The sequence below is a fragment of the Pseudochaenichthys georgianus genome, chromosome 15, assembly GCF_902827115.2.
Source record: "Pseudochaenichthys georgianus chromosome 15, fPseGeo1.2, whole genome shotgun sequence".
In the NCBI taxonomy this organism is placed as follows: domain Eukaryota; kingdom Metazoa; phylum Chordata; class Actinopteri; order Perciformes; family Channichthyidae; genus Pseudochaenichthys; species Pseudochaenichthys georgianus.
In genome coordinates, this window is record NC_047517.1 from 28,906,011 (window position 1) to 28,926,591 (window position 20,581).

The 20,581-nt window shown below is 41.0% G+C and overlaps 1 protein-coding gene across 1 annotated transcript in view; it reads left to right on the forward strand.

The window, feature by feature from the left end:
- adam12b (ADAM metallopeptidase domain 12b) overlaps window positions 1-20,581 on the forward strand; it is an 84,789-nt gene that overhangs the window by 41,498 nt on the left and 22,710 nt on the right. The window contains exons 5-12 of the mRNA XM_034100003.2: window positions 445-521; window positions 1,777-1,966; window positions 2,899-2,964; window positions 3,615-3,686; window positions 4,076-4,245; window positions 4,823-4,907; window positions 7,987-8,135; window positions 17,873-18,050. Of these exons, the coding sequence (XP_033955894.2) occupies window positions 445-521; window positions 1,777-1,966; window positions 2,899-2,964; window positions 3,615-3,686; window positions 4,076-4,245; window positions 4,823-4,907; window positions 7,987-8,135; window positions 17,873-18,050 (987 nt within the window). The remainder of the gene's footprint in view (window positions 1-444; window positions 522-1,776; window positions 1,967-2,898; window positions 2,965-3,614; window positions 3,687-4,075; window positions 4,246-4,822; window positions 4,908-7,986; window positions 8,136-17,872; window positions 18,051-20,581) is intronic.

The following is a 20,581-nucleotide window of genomic DNA, read 5'->3' on the forward strand; positions in this document are numbered from 1 at the left end:
AAATGGTCAGGGTAGTGAGTAGTGACCGCTGATATAAGAGGGCTGAAGAGCTGCTAGACAGTAAATGGAGGTCTGTCTTCCCTCTTAAAGAGAGTCACTTCCTCTGCTCTCCTTGTGCTCAGACAACAGTGTTTCACGGTGTCTGAGGAGTGGCCTTAAATGTCCCCATTTCCTTCCACAAGACCACTCTGGTGGAATAATGAAGGCAAAACAATTCCCACTTTACTGTCACCTCCCATCCATGTCTTTTCTATTCAACTGTGTAGGTTGCATTTATTTAAAAATGTACAGAAAGAGACAGGGGAACAGACTGTAACAAACTGCTTTTTTATAATACTGTAAATCATTAACTACGTTATCCAGTGGTTGGAGCCTTCTTTGCATCAAAGGATGTCATCCACATCATGTAAACCCTTTTAAATAAATAATTTCTGACTGTTTTAGAATAACTGCTACTACCATGGGGAAGTGCAGACGCATCCAAACTCTGATGTCACCCTCAGCACCTGCTCAGGCCTTCGGTAAGAAACATAACCGTCATTTTGTATTCATGGGGCATCTCAACACTGCCCTTTAAGTGCTATTTGCCACTGCAATGTTTATATTTACTGAAGTCACTTGGCACAGCAGCACATCACTCTTAAGCCCCTTAAGCGCCCTGTCAGTAAGTTTGTGTGTGACCCACAGGAACAGCAGAAAATGTCACACCTCATTGTCTTTGTCCACAGAGGCTTTCAGTAAATATCGGCACTCACTTTGGCAGTAATTGGCTTCCTGCTGTTGCTAATGACTGACAACAATTGGAAGATTTGAGATTTGGCCATCAGCAGAAAGCTTTAAGATACACAATGTCATTTCCTGCCTAATTAAACATTTGTGATAACGGTGAATGTTTATTTTGACATTTTTTAATGCAATTACAGCTAATGACAAAGAACATTAAAGGTACTGCACGATTTTGGGAAAAAATCTAATTGCGATTTTTCTGACAAATATTGCGATTGGAATTCCGATATTTCTTTTTTAAGCGACCCAACGGAAGTTTATTGTAAAATGCGGCCATAACTCGGCTAGGAAGGTCGTATCAACGTACTCCCGTCTCTAGCACCCCCGCAGCCCGAGCTACGAGTGAAAAAACTAAACTTACATGAAACTTCCGTTGGGTTACTTTAAAGTCAAGCTTCAGTTTAAGATTCACCCTGTAATAGAAACACGTGATGGAGCATTACTAACCTGACTCATCTAAAGCTCCATTGGAAGCCATTTGGAAAGGGCAGGCACTTTCAGAAGCACTTGGCAGGTGACTGGATCAATCTGTCTATCACCTTCTATCATGGGCTACTTCTGATTGATTAACAATGGCTGGTACATGTGGAGCACAGCACTTCTGATTGGTGTGGATGACTGACACACAAGAAGAAAAAAAAAATTGTAAAAAAAAAATCGCAGGCTTTGCGATTTGATAATCGCATCATTTAAAATCGATTAATCGTTCAGTCCTAGTACTAACACGTTATGATTATTATAGATCAGAGGTGCATTACCACATTAGAAGTACTAATGGTAACAAAGCTCTGTGTTGCTTGGCCCCTTTGCCAAAAAAAAGAAGAAATATTTTATAGTTTTGCTTCAGTAAAAGTGGGCCTGTAGAGAAAGAAAGTGCTACCTTAGTTGTAAGATTTTCCATCGAAGTGCCACACTCAGTCAAAGTCTGCATGTGAGGGATTGGTTTCTGCTTTGATGCTCTGTTTTCATATTGCACTGCTGTCTCTGCAGGGGCTTCATCGCACTTGAAAACAAGACGTTTATCATTGAGCCAAAGCCTGGACATGACAACGGTGCTCACTTCATCTACCGAGTGGAAGAGCTCGCACTGACCCAAGGAGCCTGCGGCCACAGCTTCAACATGTCCTCTGTTGCCCCTGAAAACCACATCAAAAGCCCCTTTCAATCCTTCCACACGAGGGTGAGACTAGTATTATGGGTTTTTTTATCACAACATTTGTATTAAAGCAACAGTTCAAAGTTATACCGTCATCAATTCAAGCTGATTTTTTGTCATATTTAATTGTCAAACATTTCTAAACGACAAGACTTACATTTACTTAATGAAAGATAAATGGGCGTTTGACCAAATATCAGCAAACTGGCAAGCAGACCAGTTTGGATACGTTCCCAGAGGGTGGGCTTTAAACATTTTATCTGAGCTTAGAGCCCAAAGTCAAGAGCCCATGCAAGTTTGGCCAATGATTTTCACGAAGCAGGTGCAGCATCCATCTGCTACTATTCCCAAGCATGAAAAACCCAATTTAAGTCAGGAAGTGAAGCTTAACAACTTACAGTACCTAATTACCCTTGAGTGATATACTGTATAGACATTCTGAGTGATACAGTATATAGACATACTGAGTGATATATAGACATTCTGAGTGATATATAGGCATTGCAAATTAAGAAAAGCATCAGCTCTAAAATAGATCATTGAAGATTATATTTACCATCATTTTTTAGTGTCATTTACTTTTTAAGAACTATACAATGATAATACATAACATTTCTGAGTGGGTTGTTGCTGCTTTTTGCGTAACTTACATATTTACTTTTATTAGATAAAATAGCTGATATCCCTCTAATATCTGTATGCAAAATGTAGCAACAGCTAGCAGCCATTAGCTTAACTTAGCTAGCAGGAAGAATGGTAACGGGGGGAAAAGCGTAAGGAAATGTATCTACTACCATCTTCTAAAGCTCTTGGCTTGAGAGGGTTTATCGAAATCCTTTAAATGTAAACCCACAGGAAGTGCTACATAGTCAATTGTGCTTCTAATGTGTGCCACTGTTTCTTTTCTTAAAATGTCAAAAAAATTCTAACCTGCAGCATCTCTGTTTTTACCTCAGCATAAAAGGCATACTCAGAAGACAACCAAGTACGTTGAGCTGATCATTGTTGCAGACAACAGAGAGGTAATGCACCTATCTTGCCATATCCATTCACAAAAACAACCAAATGCACAACCCTTCACGCTTTAAGCAGAGAAAAGCAGGGTAAGCTGTAGAAACACTAGAGCAGGTCCCATTGGGGCTGTGGAATTAGGTCAGTGTGGTCTTGTGGCAGAGGCTCAGTTTTGACAGGAAGTGCTGAAAGATTCCCCAGCAGACCAGACAGGAAACAGGAAAAAGCCTAGTGGATACAGAAGAGTCTCCCCTAAGCACTGACGAGCTCAATGTGGGGTTTCCTCCTGGCAGCACTCTGCCAACGCCTCTGACCTGAATGGAAAAAAGGGATCAGGTAGGTTGTGTAGGTTGTCGGCTAAGATCTGACTCCAGCACCAATGCAGGTGGAAACAGCAAGTCTGCATTTTGGATCAAAAGCTTTGCAGGCTGTCAGATCTGCCAATATACCTGCTCCCTGCGGCCGTGCCATTTGTCTCTCTAACACTGGGAGATTTTCCTAGATCCAGATGGTCACAGCTTGACAAGCTGCCTCACACTCAGAGAAACATATTTCCTTTTTTCAAGCTTTTTAGTTGTGAAAATGATTTGTCTGTGAAAAATCCATGTTGCTTTCTTCTCAAATTCTCGCTAACACTGATTACATTTTATTTTCATTTCAGTTTCAGAAACAGGGGAGGGACGTTGAGAAGGTGAAACAGAGACTGGCAGAGATAGCCAATTACGTGGACAAGGTACAACATCCTCTTCCTTTTGCACAGGGGAGATAAATCACTTTCTGAAATAGAAATACTTCTGGCAGAGGAGATTAATGGGATGACTGTGAGATATTAATGTTCCATTAAAACAGCTGCTTTTAGTCTGTATAAAATATCTTTAAATGTAGATCTATGGCTAGCAGGCACTTTGGGATGAATGGACTTACTTGAGAGAATATAGAAACATGGAAAAGATGTGCTCTGATCATTTGAAAAACATGAAAAGAGGAACTTTCACTAATGCACACATTAGGGTATTATTCATTTATAGCAGCGAGATAGAGTAACCACAGTAACACTGCCTCAAACTCCTGCTGTTAGCATCACCTGGCCTTATATCCACACTGACTCTCCCCTGCTAACAGTTCTATAGAGCCCTGAACATCCGGGTGGCCCTGGTGGGTCTGGAGGTGTGGAGTGACTCTGATAAATGTCCCGTCACCCAGGATCCCTTCAACACTCTGCACGAGTTCCTGGATTGGAGGAAAGTCAAACTGCTGCCCCAGAAACCTCACGACAACGCTCAGCTCATCAGGTGGATTTTTATTTCAAATGAAGAAATCAAAAACTAGAGACCGTACTGGTACAAACGAAAACAGATCCTTACCGGGCCATTAGCTACAGATGTGCTTTTTCATTGCATTAGTGCAGACTATTTCCCAGAGGATACCATGGATTATTACACTGACAGCTAGTCACCCGTTGTGTTCCATTAATTTATTTCGCTGTTATGTAAATCACGTTTTTGAAAGTTCATTCTTGGAGCGTTCTGGAATGAATGTAGTTTATATGGATCCCTGTTAGCTGTCACCTGTTATCGTTGTTTTAAAACTATTGTATTGACAAACTAAGGTGATACACTACAACGGAACCTGAAAATTATTATTGGAAAATCCGCTGTATTATTTAATTGACACTTTGTGGGTAACAACATACTTGGATACAAAAATAAATAAAGATGCAAAAAATGGTACAAGGTAGACAATGTGGGAGGTCAAATGCAGAAATGCACAAAATGCAAATACTTAACGGCTTGTATATCCATAAAGACCTGAGCACTTTTCTCCTAATAAAATGTTATCTCTTCTTTTTCCTACTTCTGTCGCTTGCAGCGGGGTTTACTTCCAGGGCACCACCATTGGCATGGCGCCCATCATGAGCATGTGCACGGCTGAGCAGTCTGGAGGCATTGTCATGGTGAGCATTAAACCTCCTTGCTGCTCCCACACTGCTCTTCCTCTGTGAAGCCAGATGTTATCAGAGTGGACATTGTTCCCATTCAGCACGCTAACACAATCCAGACATGATTTCCACAGAAAAGGTGTTCGTTGTTTGCTGGCAGGAAGACGTGATTTTAAACATTATGATATTTTTGTTGGCACTCCGTCAACATTCATGTCCTCATCTTTTACCACAAACACCCACGTGCACACAAAGGAATTGGACTGCAGATAGCACTCCCTTTTCAATGTCAGCTGAAGTCTTGCTATCATTCAATCAGGCTTCCCTGTGGCATCTTTAAAAGCCTTGGTGAGGCACAGAGGTAAATGTAACAACGTTTAAAGAGGCCTGATACTGTACATGCATGCCTTCTGGGGTTTTCCCTTCAAAAGGCTACAATCGCAAAGTTCTCTCCAGAGGACGTTTGGACTCCTTTGTTCTATAACACAATTACATCACTATGTAACACTAGAACTTCTATTGACTAGTGCTCCACCACATAATACATGATAGGCTAAGGGGCGGGGCATCTCTAAGCGGTTGACCAATCACAACAGAGTTGGCCAGCTAACCAATCAGAGCAGACTGGGCTCTGGTTTCAGACAGAGGATGAACAGAGGTGCTGCAGCACAGGCAGTATGAGACAAATAAATAACTTTGTTTGAACATTAAAGCATGTGAACATGTCACAGTAGAGGCACAGAATACAAATATATGAACTTGAAATCTAGCATAATACGGCCCATTTAAACAAAGCCACATATGCCTTTTAATGAGAAGTGATCAATTATTTATACCAGCTCTTAGTGCACAGATTTTTAATTGTATCTAAACACAAAGCTGTGCATAACCCGCGGTACACTAAATAATTGCACATAGTAAATTAGCTTGAGGAGCCTGTTGGGTTCCACTGCCTCCACTTGACACACATGCCAAATCACAAAGTAGAAATTAGCCCAATGCTATTACTCCCCAGCTCAGATGTGTTTCCCCCATTAATAGATATGTTTTCTGCTGGCCGTGGCTGCTGTCAGGCATCTCCAGATGTTTGTCTTTCCCCATTACTTACACATGGCAGATGGTTTGAACAGCACTGTAACCAGTTAGAGGGCTTCCAGGTGAGATTAACCATACACAACCATGTGTGTTAATCAGCCTCAAATCTTTTATTTGGCCCACATGTTTTCTCAGTTTAAACACCATAATGTGATTTATTGTTTTCCATTAAACTCACAAGAGTCTTTATATGAGAATGGTTAGGTTTAAACTGTGGCAGCTGGCACTATCACGTTCTTTATATGGTGCGCTGTTCAGGGAGTTGCTAGAAAAGATATCAGAAAGACTATCAGAGCATTCTTTTTGCAGCAAACACTATCAGATTCTCACCATCACAACGATAGCTCAGAGCGCCTTCAAAGAATTCACTTCCAAGAGTTTCATCCATTTTTGCTGATATCACACTTTTTTGCTTGGAAGCACTCAACTATGAATTGCTCTTGCGCGCACACACACACACACACACACACACACACACACACACACACACACACACACACACACACACACACACACACACACACACACACACACACACACACACACACACACACACACACACACACACACACACACACACACACACACACACACACACTGATCAACATGACAGAAGCCAAGGAAAGTTTTCCCATCCTTCTTGTTAAAAGGCAGGGTGCAGCTCCACATCATGCTGCTCTGTAATCAGAGCAGTACATAAATTTGCTTGCCCTCAACTTTGACACATGACCCTTCCTTCAAAGCAAGCATGTGATTTCCACATGTACATTTCTCATGTTGAGAACATTTGAATACCACAGAGAGATATATACAGTAGCTACGTGGGTGACCTATTTCTCAGGAGTTGCCAGATTTGAAAACGGCAGCTGGATAACATCACACGGATATCCATCTTGTCAAGTGTGGAAATTCTGTTAGAACCAAAGGGTTGAAGGACAAATAAGAACTGGAGTGTATTTTTTCAAGATCGGAGGATGGTGCTGAAGATTTGTCTCAATGGAAAATGTGATTTTGCTCTCCTGCGACTGTCTCCTTGATAGATGTTGATGTAGCCATGGTTCATCATTATCATAATCATTCATTAGCTTTGTTAAATATATGACTAACACAATTATACAGTATCATCTGTTTTAACTTGAGGCTGGAAGATGCTTCTCTGGGTTGCATTGATTAAGATAATCAACTACTCCATGTTTATATGTACCGTGTATACATATGATCGGTACTGATCTTCTAATCTAAATTGTCAAACTTTTCCGCTATCAATGTGGGAAACACATCCAAAATCACACGGAAATGATACAGATTGATTTAGGTCTATTAAACAGTGTTCTACTGTTTTGCATTACATGAAGTACATCGAATGTCCTAAAACTTTAACAACAACTGTGTGTACCTCTTAATTAACTCACGTAATTGAATTAGTTCAAACTGCAGAATTAAGCTTAATGACGCAGAAAGATCATTACATCAAGACAACACCTTTGGAACTGGATAGGATCCTGTCAGCGTGTCATTAATCTCCACCTGTCTCACCTTGGCATACATACATTATTTACAGAGCTACATTGACTTTATTGCTCAGTCACCCATTCAAATGCCATTCTCTGTCTCTGTCTGCCTCGTGAAGGGCAGTGTTCCCGCGTATCCATGCAGCGCTAGGTTTATGGAGCTTACTGCAGTACTGTAGCTGTCTTCACTAGCGGCGGCTATGATTGGGTCTGCAGGGGTAATGGAGTCGCAGATGAATTCAGGCCTCCATGAGCAGAATAATTCATAGAAGAAGGGGGAGGGCGCAGGTCTTACAGTTACTGAACTGATTGGGTAATCTTCAGCTTGAAAATGGTCTTCCTCAAACTGTCACTTCCCTCTTTTCTTCTTGAGTGACGGTGCACTTCGGTTTTTTACTCAAAGCACTTCATGCACAGTCAAACATACACAATTCCACATAAGTACAACGTTCTCATGTTGTGGGGTGTCTGTTTTTTTCCCACTGCAGGATCACTCTGAGAACCCGCTGGGTGCAGCCGTGACTTTGGCACACGAGCTTGGACACAATTTTGGGATGAACCACGACACGCCAGAGCGCGGCTGTGGCTGCAGGATGACCGTTGACCGCGGGGGCTGCATCATGACCCCCTCCACAGGGTGAGCACTTTTGGTGATCCTTTTCTTAACAAATGTATCGCTTTGATTGCTTTTAAGTAGGGCTGTGCAATTAATCGTATTTTAATCACGATTACGATTATGGTTTGCGACGATTATGAAAACAGCATAATTGACAAAATACGATTATTTAGCTGGGTGCGCTTTCGCCCCTCCCTAAAAGCCCACTCAGCCACGTGGGAGTGTGACATGTGTTGTGAGTGTTCAGCGCGAGCGAAGATGTCAGAACAAGAGCAGCAACTCGTTAAAAAGAAGGGTAAAACTATTTCCACTATTTGCAAATACTTTGTCATTACATTTCACATCGCTAAAGATATGTGCCCAGTTAGCACTGTTAGCAACCAGGGCTTCAAGCAACTTGTCAACACGTTGGACAAGCGTTACGCGATGCCGTCTCGGTATTATTTCAGCAGGTCTGCGCTGCCTGCACTATATGACAAATGCCGTGGGGAAGTTGAGAGAGATGTGGCTTCAGCTGACTACTTTGCTACCACAACAGACCTATGGTCTAGCCGAGGGCTGCCCAACCAGTCGATCGCGAGATGTGTCTAAAAATAGAACAACAATATTCAGTTTTATCGTTAATGTCCTGTAACATAATCTTCCTGTACCAGAATAATGCACTTGAACGCATCAAAGCTTTGTGATTGGCCGGCGTCACCCCATGTGTCGGGGCGTGGCTGAGGGTCTTCAGTACAGGTGGCATTATTGTCTCCTGCCTGCGCTCATCTCTGAAACCAGACCATGTCAACAGGCTGGTGTTTCTTGCAAAAAATCTTTAAGAGATGACATGAGCAGCCCTACCAGCATTTGCCATGGTGGCCTAAACATTTTTATTTGGTCTTAAATTGTAGTTCAACATTTATTTCCTGTTACTTCTGGACCATGACGGTTGGCCGGAGTGGAATATGTTGAATATGTTTTACCAAAATGTTGGCTATATGTTAAGGAGTTTTCAGTAAGTTGTGACAGTGCACTGCATCATATTTGATTTAATTTATTTTGGTCTAATTTATTTTTATTTATCATATTAATAATATATGTTTAGTATGGTTTTGGAAGTGCGCTCCAACATATTTGTTGATCTTGTTTATTGGTAAAATATTATTTGTTTTAAAGTTCAATAAATGGTCAATGAATAATCGTCAAAATAATCGTGATATCAATTATTGACCCAAATAATCGTGATTATGATTTTTGCCATAATCGCACAGCCCTACTTTTAAGTAAGATCTATGATTTAGGCTTGACAACCAAAATGGAAGACACACGTTTTGCTGCTGGACCTGTTGAGATAGATGTAATCTGTTCGTATGAAATGTCCTTTGCCACACACCGTCATATTTCAGACAGGTTTACAGTTAGGGATTTAGGCTGTTTGTCTGTGTGTGGGTGCCCTGATTTAGCACCAATTACCCTTTTAAAACCTTGCTTCGCACGGCTTCTGGATTAAAATGTTTATCAGTCCAACATTCTATTAACTTGAATAGTCAAAAAGAAGTGATTACATCTCCCACAGTGAGCTCCACAGGTTGGATCACTCTTCATTGTTTATGTGTTGTTGTTTGAGATGAATCACACACACACAGACACATACAGTTTGGCCTGAAACTAAAGCAGCTGCTTTTGAATTCCACTTGTGTTGCCTGGGTTGCTGAGATAACACTGCTGCTGCGAATGATGGACTCTGTGAATGTTAGTAAACAGCCAACAGATAAGGAGAGCCCAGAGTGCAATACCAGATTTCACTCTTGGTCCGGTGCCAGTCTAGTTTGTCTGATGGTGAGTCCCACAACCCGCAGACAAATGTGGTCAGGACCAACTCCACAACACTGCGAGGAAGACGAGGACTGAAGGCTAAAATGCAGAGCTACTGTTGTTGTTCAAATATTTTATTGAGTTTTTAAAATACAAATCAACGAAACTTCTCTCAATGGCCCACCCACCACACAAAAAACAACATTATCCCTAGTCTAAATGTGTCCCCCACTTCTAAGATGCATGGACGAAAGACATAATAATAACACAAGAGGGCAAATGTATAGAAATGCTAAAAAAGGTAAATACCGGTATTTGTAGTCAGAATTAAACTTAATAGGTCTGAGAGGCTGTGCTTGAGTTCATCACATTGAACAGGTACACTACAATCAATGTTCCTTTGAATTAAGTAACACACGCTGTGACTATTATCATTCAACTTTGAAGTTCAAAGGAGATATAGGCTTCAATTATGTTAAGAAATCAGCAGAGACACAGAAGAAGAAAACCATGAGTGGTCTATGAGGTCATCCTTAAAAAAGCCACATAGTGCACAGAGAAACACATAAATAATATATCTTACTATGTCCCAGAATAACCTTTTACTGCACGAATAGAAAGGAGGGAGTGGAGGGGCTTTCTAAACGAGTGCATGTCAGTGCAGCCGCTGGCAACAGTGAGCTCGTCCTGCTCCTCTCCTAATACAACATTTATTTCAGCAAATAACACCACTGGATTTATCCACTGTGGTTTTTACATATGCACTCAGCGTAATGACATGGCTGCTCAAAGGTTTTAAATTATAATGAACTACATGATCTAAATGGGTGGAAATTAGTCACCTTGTTATTACATTATTTACACCAGAGTTTGTTTACAAAGCCCAGTGCATACTGCAATCTAATTATCAGATCAGGCACATTAAAAGTTGAGAGGGACGACCTTTACTTTCTGAAACTCGCTCCTCCATTTGCTCAGTAGAGTTTTAAATCAATACACAGTGGGATGCTGACATTTTCCCTGGCAATGTTCTCCTTCGGTTTAATTATCAATATCGTATCTGTGCATCGACCATTGCTTGCTGAAAGTTGGTACTCATTGACTTTTATGATGCGGTTGATCTTTCAAAGAATCCTAGTCGAGTCAATTTATTTTATATATCCCAATATTACAAATCTAGTTTGCCTCAGGGTGCTTTTCAATCAGTTGTAAGGCATACAACTCTCTGTGTCCTTGGACCCTCAAAACCGATGAGAGTTAGGTGCAATAGATGTTGTGTGTAAAGAACAACCAACATAATACAATCACTATATAAAGAATCAACATGATACAAAGAAAGCAATCGTATATAGGATCACAGCTTCCAGGTGTGCCACCTACATTATTTGATTGACACATTTTGTTTAAAGAATATGTGTGATGTGAATGTGGTCCCTATTTGTATATAGTTTTTTTTTTTTAAATGTGTTGTTAGCTAGCTGCTAATGTTTTACTTTAGTCCTTTGGCAACATGTTGGACCGTGAATCTATGAACTATTTAAGCGTCTCTGCTGATTATTTAGCTTTAGCGCTCCATCACAGCTTTCATTATTTCAGGCACCTGCTTTCCTTACAACATGCTGGCACCTGTTCTGCACTGACAGGCAATTAGCATCAAACCGCTAAAGAGAAGGATCATTACTTCATGAGTCGGTTAAGATTAACACAGAGCGTAAATAAAAGTCAATATTGGACTTACATTCGTCAGGTGGCCCCAATCACAACTGCAAATGAGTGGTTACGTCGCTCTGGATATGCCTGATGCGTAACACAAGGCCATTCTTCCCATAATGCTTTGCAATATTGTGATAATAGCTTATTTGACCTCTTCCCAAAGTTAAACTTATATTGCTTTTATAATGATGATCATGCGTGTGTTTGTTTTCATGTTTGATATCCACTGTTGTCTAGACAATGTTGTTGTTTAGATGATATCAAAAGTTTGTCCTGGGAACACATCTGGCCACAGTGCATGAGCCAGCATGAAAGATTCAAATGACTTTACCCAAGTTCACTTCAGCTGGTTATCTCCCTAATTGAATTTCCTGAACCGTCTTCACCGTTTCCTGTTGACAAATCCCAAACATTTACAAACCTATCGAGAACTCATTTTCTCATCACAGTATAGTTCGTTTTTTACATATACTAGCAACCCCCTCTGACCCTAAGCCAAGATGCCTCCTGAATGATAAAACACATCTTTGTAAAGCAGTGCAGCTCATTTGACTATGCGTTTGGAATATTCCCATCTTAGACTTGCAAATGGAGGAGAGGACAGGTTGCATCTAAATGACGAGATTATCAGTGACGCTGCCAGCTGCAATCAAAGCCAGGGCACACGGAGAGGGATCCGCAGAGAGGGGCTTCATGCCTGGATACACATGCAGAGCAAGGAAGCACTCCTTATTTTCTCTTTTATCCCCCTCCGTAGTAAAGCAGAGCGAGAAACACAAGGAGGTTGAGGTACGAGACAAACAGGAAGATGACAATGAAGTAATTGTTTGGGTACACACGGACGTCTATGGAAGGCGTACGAGCGCTGAAGTATGGCCACGAGAGATTTGTGTCATTCCAAAGAATGAGCATTTGAGGGATGGATGAGAGAAACAAAGTTGGACATATTGAAGTGGGGATGTCTTTTAGGAGTTGAGCTAAGAGTTGCGTCAGGTGAACGTGGAGAGAAAGCTCAAACGTATTTTCTTGTGTTTATACGTGTTACCTGGGAGAGAGGTGAAGCCCAACAGGGAGCCGGGGGTGGACCTTGAGGCCAAGGAGGTGCATTGTTTGTCAACACAGCATGAAAGCTTGCGTTTGTTGTTTTTCCTTGCCGAATTGACAGTGCAATTGAGGTGAAAAGGTACATAATGTCATTATGTGAAGACTTTCTGCAGAGGAGAGGAGGAAAACAGGTAGCTAGCTTGCTGGTGGGTAAATATTCTCAGTAAATTAAGCTTGTGTTTTGCTTCTGTTTTTCATCATATTTAATCACCAAAGGCTCCTGCCAGCCAGTGTTGCAGCCTAACATTTACCAAAAGGTCAGACATGTCTCTCCTGCTTAGCTTGGACTAAATGCATGTCAGTCAGTAGAGCAGCTTAGAGAGCGGTAGAGACAGCTTGATGTCAGTCAGAGAGGCTGCAAATAGACGAGCCCTCATGTGACCAATGTGTGTGTTCCTCCTCCTCTGAACCCTCTGGCCTCACGTGTCGAGATGATCAAACTGACGGGAATCATCTGTACTGCAAATATGGCTCTAGATCTGGGCAAAGCGGCTTGGCACACAAGAGACTGTATCTCTGTATAATGTGTGAGCTTTGGTAGATTCTTTTTGCAGGAAGGCTGAATGACAAACAGGCGGTTTAGGATTTAGAAGATCGTTTTGTTTATTTCATTTCCTTTTTTTTTCAAGGATTCCTGTCCACAGTTCTACTTTTGTCAAAATCGGATTTAGAGTTGTCCACAGTACATTTAGTGTGGAAATCAAAGTGTGTGTGCCAAGATGAAGCACCCACAAAGACGGGGAGGAAAGAGACTGCAAGCTTTGATTCACACTAAATGCAAACATAACCTTTGTTATGGTTGGTGGAGAACATAATGCCAACTAAACATCCAGACTACAGAAACAATTAGAGCTTTGTTTTTAGTAAACATACTGAATGACTTCTCTAACTCATTTGAGAGATTGTTCATTCTTCCCTAATTTCTGTTTTGAGGTAAATGATCCACAACTACGGAATGCAATGAGCATTATATTACTTCATTATATCATTGCTTAAACTCTTTAAAAGCTTTGTGTGTTTTATTTCTGGGTGCTAATGGATTTCCAAAACAATACCATCAGAGGAAATATGTGCGTTCATACATCTAACTTCATCTGCTCTGCTTTCTTATGGGCCGTAAGAATAAGAAAAGAAAAAGATAATTACTTATGTTCCAAATTGCATTCAGTAATGTTTGAAGAGGCAAGACAAACAGGCATTTGCCCCTCTGGTGTTGCCATGTCTGTTGACTTTCAAAAGAGGGATGGGGTTAAAGGGAACCTGTGGAGTATTTGTGCCCACAAACAAAAGTTATTTCATGTCGTCAGGAAAGTATAAATGATCATTTAAAAAAACGTTTAGAGTATAACAGATGTTTAAGGCTGTAAAGCGTACATGAGATTATGATGAACAGTGTTTTATTCTCAGCGTGAACGACATATTTGCCTTCCAAACATCATTAACAGTCAGAAAGGAGCTGACTAATTGGATTTAGTTTAACAGTTATGTGCAGGGAAATGTGTTCCACCCCAGCAAACTTCACCTGGGAAGGGAGCGGGGCTTTATGCTAATATTATCCAGGGAAACCTACACTCTGTGCTCCGCTCAAGCAGCTGTGTGGTCTCAGCTGTAATAACACACACCTTCTTTACGGGTCTAATGAAGACTGAGAGCTGTACATTTGAGCTTTTTCTACATTTTTAATTCTGATTTATTGTGTGTCTCTCTGTGGGTTTTCAGCTGTAATGTGACTTCCTATCGTGGTGGTGGGAACATGGTTGTTGTTTTGGGGGTTTTTCTATATATTTTGCCAGAAGTTTTGCTTTAAAATACGGCACTTATCAAATATATCTATGTGTAGAAAAAAGGTTCACAATTTAACTGCATGCATACATAAAATAAACATTTAAGGCCCTAAAAAAAAGTTTCTTAAAAAGATTAAAGACACATTTTCCTGCCAAGATCAGTTTTGACAGTTTTATGAAATATCACATTTTAACAATCGCATTGCTTATTGCTCTTAAACATTCCCCATTCTTCCATACTCAGCATCTGCATTGCATACCTAATTAACTCTTATTCAATATTGTCTTTTCCTGTTCATTTAAATGTATTCCTATCGTCCAAATAACAGATACAGACATTCAGCAAAAGGCACAAAAACACTTGCAAAGCATTTGTTCTCATCAGTTTCGGGACAGTTAGCCTCTCGTCGTCGTATCCGCTCATTCTCATAAAAACCTGCACTAGGCAGCGAGTGATGGAGAAGCAACATATTCCTGTATCATCCCTGGACACCTTATGAGGCAGACACTGAATGTATTACCAGGATGGAGCGGGCACCTGTTACCCGGAGGGATGTCAGCTGCAATTACCAAAGCCCTGTTCATACAAAGTAACTGGCCACATTGGACATTATTTAAACATAGATCATTTGGAAGGATTTCCTGGCTCCCGCCGCGGCCGCTCGAGGTGCCCTCCGTTTTAAATCGTCAAGCATATAAATGACAGGGCACGTCCTAATGGCTCACTTGTAGATAGCTGTGTTTAATTGGCTTTAAATGTCATTACCCTCGTTCAAAATCCAATCAGTAATGTTGCATTACTTTTTTGGTCATGTGTCTCAGCTTCACTCGACCTTGGCATTTACCAGTATATATTGTCATTATTTTAAATCATGGAACCAATAGGAGGGCTGTACAGTATATTACTGATAGTTAACATGTGCTGAGAAAGGTTAACCCTGAAGATAAAGTGTGTTTTTGTCAGAGAAGGTCAGTGTTTTAGAAGATAAATCAGTTTACAGTCCACACAAATGAGTTATCCCAACGCAAGAGTGCTTTTGGATAATCTGTTGATTTGAACATACATTTATCCTTATTATCTTCATAAGACTTTCCATTTGGGTCTCATTTGGTCTAAAGAAACCACATTTCTCTCAGTAAAGAAATCTCCACAGAACCTTTAACATTAATGCCAGTTTATTGAGAACAGACTTTGCCCCTTACACATGTCACCCTTCATGCCGATCCCAAAGCATGCCTGTGTTTTGTTATCAGTGACAGCCCATGCTATTTGCAAGGGACTTTGTTAGATGGTTTAGTCTTGATTTGTCTGTATGGGTGTCAACGCACAGGGTAGCAAAGCTCTTATTTCTGTTTGTGTAACGGAGGAGGATTAAAGGAGCAGACGAGGGCAGGTGGATTGGCTTTTGGTCAGTGACAGATGAAAGCAGCTGACACATAAAGGTGTGAGTGAAGACCCAACACTTTCACCCCAGGGTGGGCGTTAGAAGAGGATGTTTTCTGTGTTAAATATTCTCTGGATATATGTGTTCTCGTTGGGAAAAAGCTGACGTCTTTGCATTAAATGCCTCTAACGTTATCTCCAGTCCCCTCTGGAGGAACTTCACTATAGTCAACTAACAACAGTGAAATAACCATGCAGTTACATCAGCCAAATCCCCCTTAGGCAAAGGCAAAGCATCACACACTAATGTTCCCCTCTGTCCAACGCCAGGCTCCACATAACATATTCTGTGTAATGTTTTCACAAATCTGCCTCGTCAAGCTCTGCAGACAGTCTCCACGCCCTGTTGCGTTTCAGGACCCCAGTTGGTCTTTTGCTGCATAAGTGCGTGTATGACATATTTCTGTCTGAAGTCGAGCTTTTCAAGTATCAGATGCCAGCCGCCTCTCGCCGTGCCATGTCTGCCAACACCAGCCATAGCTGTCTAACACCGCACATCCTCCTTTTGAAACTAAGCTCAGTGCCATTATGGCTGTGGTAGCTGTGAGATACTCATGTTACACCGTAAAGCCTGCTTTCTGTGTCAGTTCCTTTGTGATGCTGCTTTTTAGTTAGCCGGCATGGAGCACAAGGTAGAAAGATGGTTGAATTCCTTTTTTACTCTGTGTTGTAGTTCAGTATGTCCTGTGGCTTTTTTTGTATTATACCTCCAGTGTGTTGTGTTTAGTGTTAAAGGCAATGCCAAAACATTCGAGTCCAATACAGTACAATAAAAACCTTTTAAAATTGACAAACAGTATATAACATAAAACAATGTCATACAAAATATTCAATCGATTTTGAGGCGTCGAAGCGGGGACAAAGTCCTCAGAGGGTTAAGCAAAGGTTTTAAAAGTTACATTGTTCATTCAGTGTGCTAGAATGAACCCAAATCCACCACTTTCTTAGAAATAATTTTTCTATAGTTTTTCTATATATTTTTTCATTTTCCCTTCCTCTGGTTAAGCAACACAATATCTGAAATGTGTTTTTCCTATTTATGATTGTATTCCTTGTATATTTTTTCTGCATAGATGCTTTTCCATCCCTTTGCTGATGCCTCAGTCTCTTCCTCTGTTCCTGTCCCCACTCTGTATTATTCTGTTCTTTTCTCCGACACATCTCCATATTATTTGTGTTTTTCTCTCCATCTCTCTGCCTATTTATTTCTGGTCCTTGGTTCCTAGACTTGCAGAAGCTCACTCGAGCAGGAGGGCCATTCCCCGGGTTTCACAGCTGTTATTGGCCTATCACACAGTTTCATCTTTACAAGTCATAACATTTTCCCATTTTCAATACCAAATCCAATTTCTTCACTCACTAAATTAGACATTAGTCAGCCCTTCAGGTAAGCGATACCAGGGAGGGAAATTAATGTGTTAGAAATGATGTGGTTTCAGTCTTGCTTTTTTCTCAATGTTCCACCTACACACATGTGCTCGCACACACACAAGTGATCCAGGTCCAACAAACGCCTCCTCACACGCTTCCCTCCAGTCAGCTGCTTAAATTGTCCGTGTGCTGCCAGGATGTGCCTCTTGCAAATGTAACTGCCAGAGAAAATGTTTCTCTGGATAGTTGATGGCCCGTTTATGAATTGAGTAGGATTGAAAATCTATTGACCCGGAGCTTATACTGTACAATGTCAGTAGACCATTACATTTGTGTGAAAAGCCCCATTAAATACTAATATTGAACAAAGGAACCAGTGGCAGCTCTGCTCATGTACTGGCTCAGCTGAACGCTTGAATCCACTTTTATTACAGATCATTTTGCTCGTGATCCTTCTGTGTCTAGGGCAAATCTGTGACATTTATATGTCATTAAAGCCATGTCTCTTAATTTCTGTCAACTTTGTTTTTCCATTTTTCTTGTAGGCATCCTTTTCCAACGGTGTTCAGTACATGCAGTAAGAAAGACCTTGCTGCCAGTCTGGAGAAAGGCGTGGGCATGTGTCTGGACAACATGCCCGAGGTCAAGGTGCTCTACGGTGGACAAAAGTGTGGCAACGGCTACGTGGAGGAGGGAGAAGAGTGCGACTGTGGGGAGCCGGAGGTAAGATGGAGACCAGACATCTTTGTCCTGACTTGCTTAGTCGATAAGTCTGTAACTTCAAGTGTGTAGCACTGATTGTATTTGCTGTATACAAATATTAGATCACAAAAAACAATTCAGAAAATCAATATTCTACTCTTTGGTGATTTAAGAAGTGTTGTTAATGTGATTCAGAAAGATTCCATAGGTGGTCCTTTCCCAAAAATGTCCAACAACAGTTCTGATTTTCATGTCTAATTATTATAAAATGCCCCATACTCAAACACAAGGGAAATACTGGTACCACATGCTTTTCTGACTTTATACTGCCATTACAAAGCCTATGGTGCAAAGAAAATAACAGTTCTGTGAGCAATCATCCAGAACACTGAAAGTCTCAACAGCTCCCTCAGACCCCCCGACCGAACACAACACATATCAGGTCAAACTTTCTGTTGACATTGACCTTGTGTTTGGGGCTTAAAAGCATCAGAACCCACTTTAAAAAAAAAAAAAAAGACTAAAAGCTGAGCAAATCACCCGAAGCGAAGCGTTTTATTTACATCACACCTTCCCCCAGTGTCCCACATGTGCTGAGCGGTGCCCTGACAGGCTGCCAGGAGGACTTCATGTCCTGGTTGAAGGCCCATTAATCAAACCACTGTCCAACTGTGGCAAAAGAAACAAACAAAGCTGAAATAAGCTTTCTTTGGCTTTGCAAAAGCATGTATGATGTACCTTTTTGTTTCTGCCTCACACACACTGCAAGGCACCATGGGAAGTGAACTTAGTCATATGTGGGAAGCAGGTATTACTCAGTTTCAGCGATGTGGAGATTTGATGATAAATAAACATTCATATTTATTCATTAAAATATCTCAAGGTTTTGCTGGAGAATGTAAGGTGGTGAAACTAAAAAGAAAAAAACGTATATACTAACTAAGCACTTATATACTAACTAAGCACCTATATACTAACTAAGCACTTATATACTAACAAAGGACTGGCTTATCTAAAGCCAGTTGAGTAGCACTTAAAATGGTTTTGCTCTATGAAACCTGATGTAGTTATACGATTCTGTTTTCTTCAAGTTTGTATCTTGTTGGTCGAATGCACTTATTGTAAGTCACTTTAGATAAAAGCGTCAGCTAAATGTCATGTAATGTAATGAAACAATGTCTGGATCTTCAATCTTAAAAATAAGGTCTGCTTAAGATATTAAATAATAAAATATCTGTCTGATAAATTGAAATGGCCTGATCGATTTTACAACGTATTCTCTACAAGCTGTTTACTTCGAATACTGGAGGTAATAATGTGGGTTAACTTACAATATGTATTTGATAAACACATTTTGGTGTTACAGAGTGATGTCTCTTTCCTCAAGAAACTATCTTTGTATGTGTTCTTTAACGGTAAGCGCCGGCAATAATGAGCCGGCTCACATGATATCTATTGAGGAGAAAAGAGAGAAGGCTTCATAATGCATCTGTTAACATCAGAGCTCGACATGTGATTCCTAACCAGGATTAAAGACAGCTTTGTTTATTGAAAAGAATAAATGTTTTAAATGGATACTTAAGTTCGTAATTTTGCTGATACAACGCTTTAAAATGACTCAACAGCGTTTTTGCTTCTTTGGTGTTGCGACTAAGCACTTATTTATTTACAGGCCACTGTAGGCAGTGTTTTAGTGGAGTCATGGTGTTTTACCACCAACGAACAAACTATGATTTACATTTGTTAACTCGATCTCAGCCAGTTTGCCCCTCCATGATGTCACCACAAAGGGCCTGCTTGTTTTATCCGCTTGCCCACATAGACCAAGAGATGAAAGCCACCGTTTCCCCCCTCTCTAAACAATAGGCTTACATCAGGGCCACGAAGTAAACAGCCAGACTCGTAAAACCGCACACCAACTGAAAATTAGACGTCCGACAAGCCGGCTGCCTCCAGTTCCCAGCCCTCATCAAATCTCTTCTTTACCTTGGAGCCCCACAAACAGCCACGTTGAGAAGGGATAAACGATAGTGGGAGTAGTTTCCTGGGTGCGATGTGTGACACTACTTGGAAAACAAAGCTGATGTGTCTTGGCATTCAATAGAAGATTAACATTGCAACACCGTCCCTGAAGTCTTTACAGCATTACTTCTCTTTCCACTTCCCCTCATGTCTCCTCTCTCTTCTTGTTGTCGGTTTCTGCCGGCAGCACTCTGATCATGTCATTGTGGTGAAGTGGCTACAATCTTTGTCTCTTAAAAGCTCAAGATCCACTCCTGCTCCTTTCCACGATAGCCCAATAGTCTATTATTCCACTATATACATCAAATCTCAGTTGAAGATCTCCCTCCCAACTGTTACTTATATCTCTTGTTTCACCTCACCCACGTTTTGACCCCACCCAGGTCATCCTGTCAAACACACCATTCCCAAATCAAGAACATATGAGTTTGAGTCAAGTTCTCCAGGTCAGAGAAGTGGGAATCCCCTGACAGGAAGTCCGCCCCCCTGACCTGGAAGTCTCGATCTGACTGTGAGCAGCTGAGAGAACA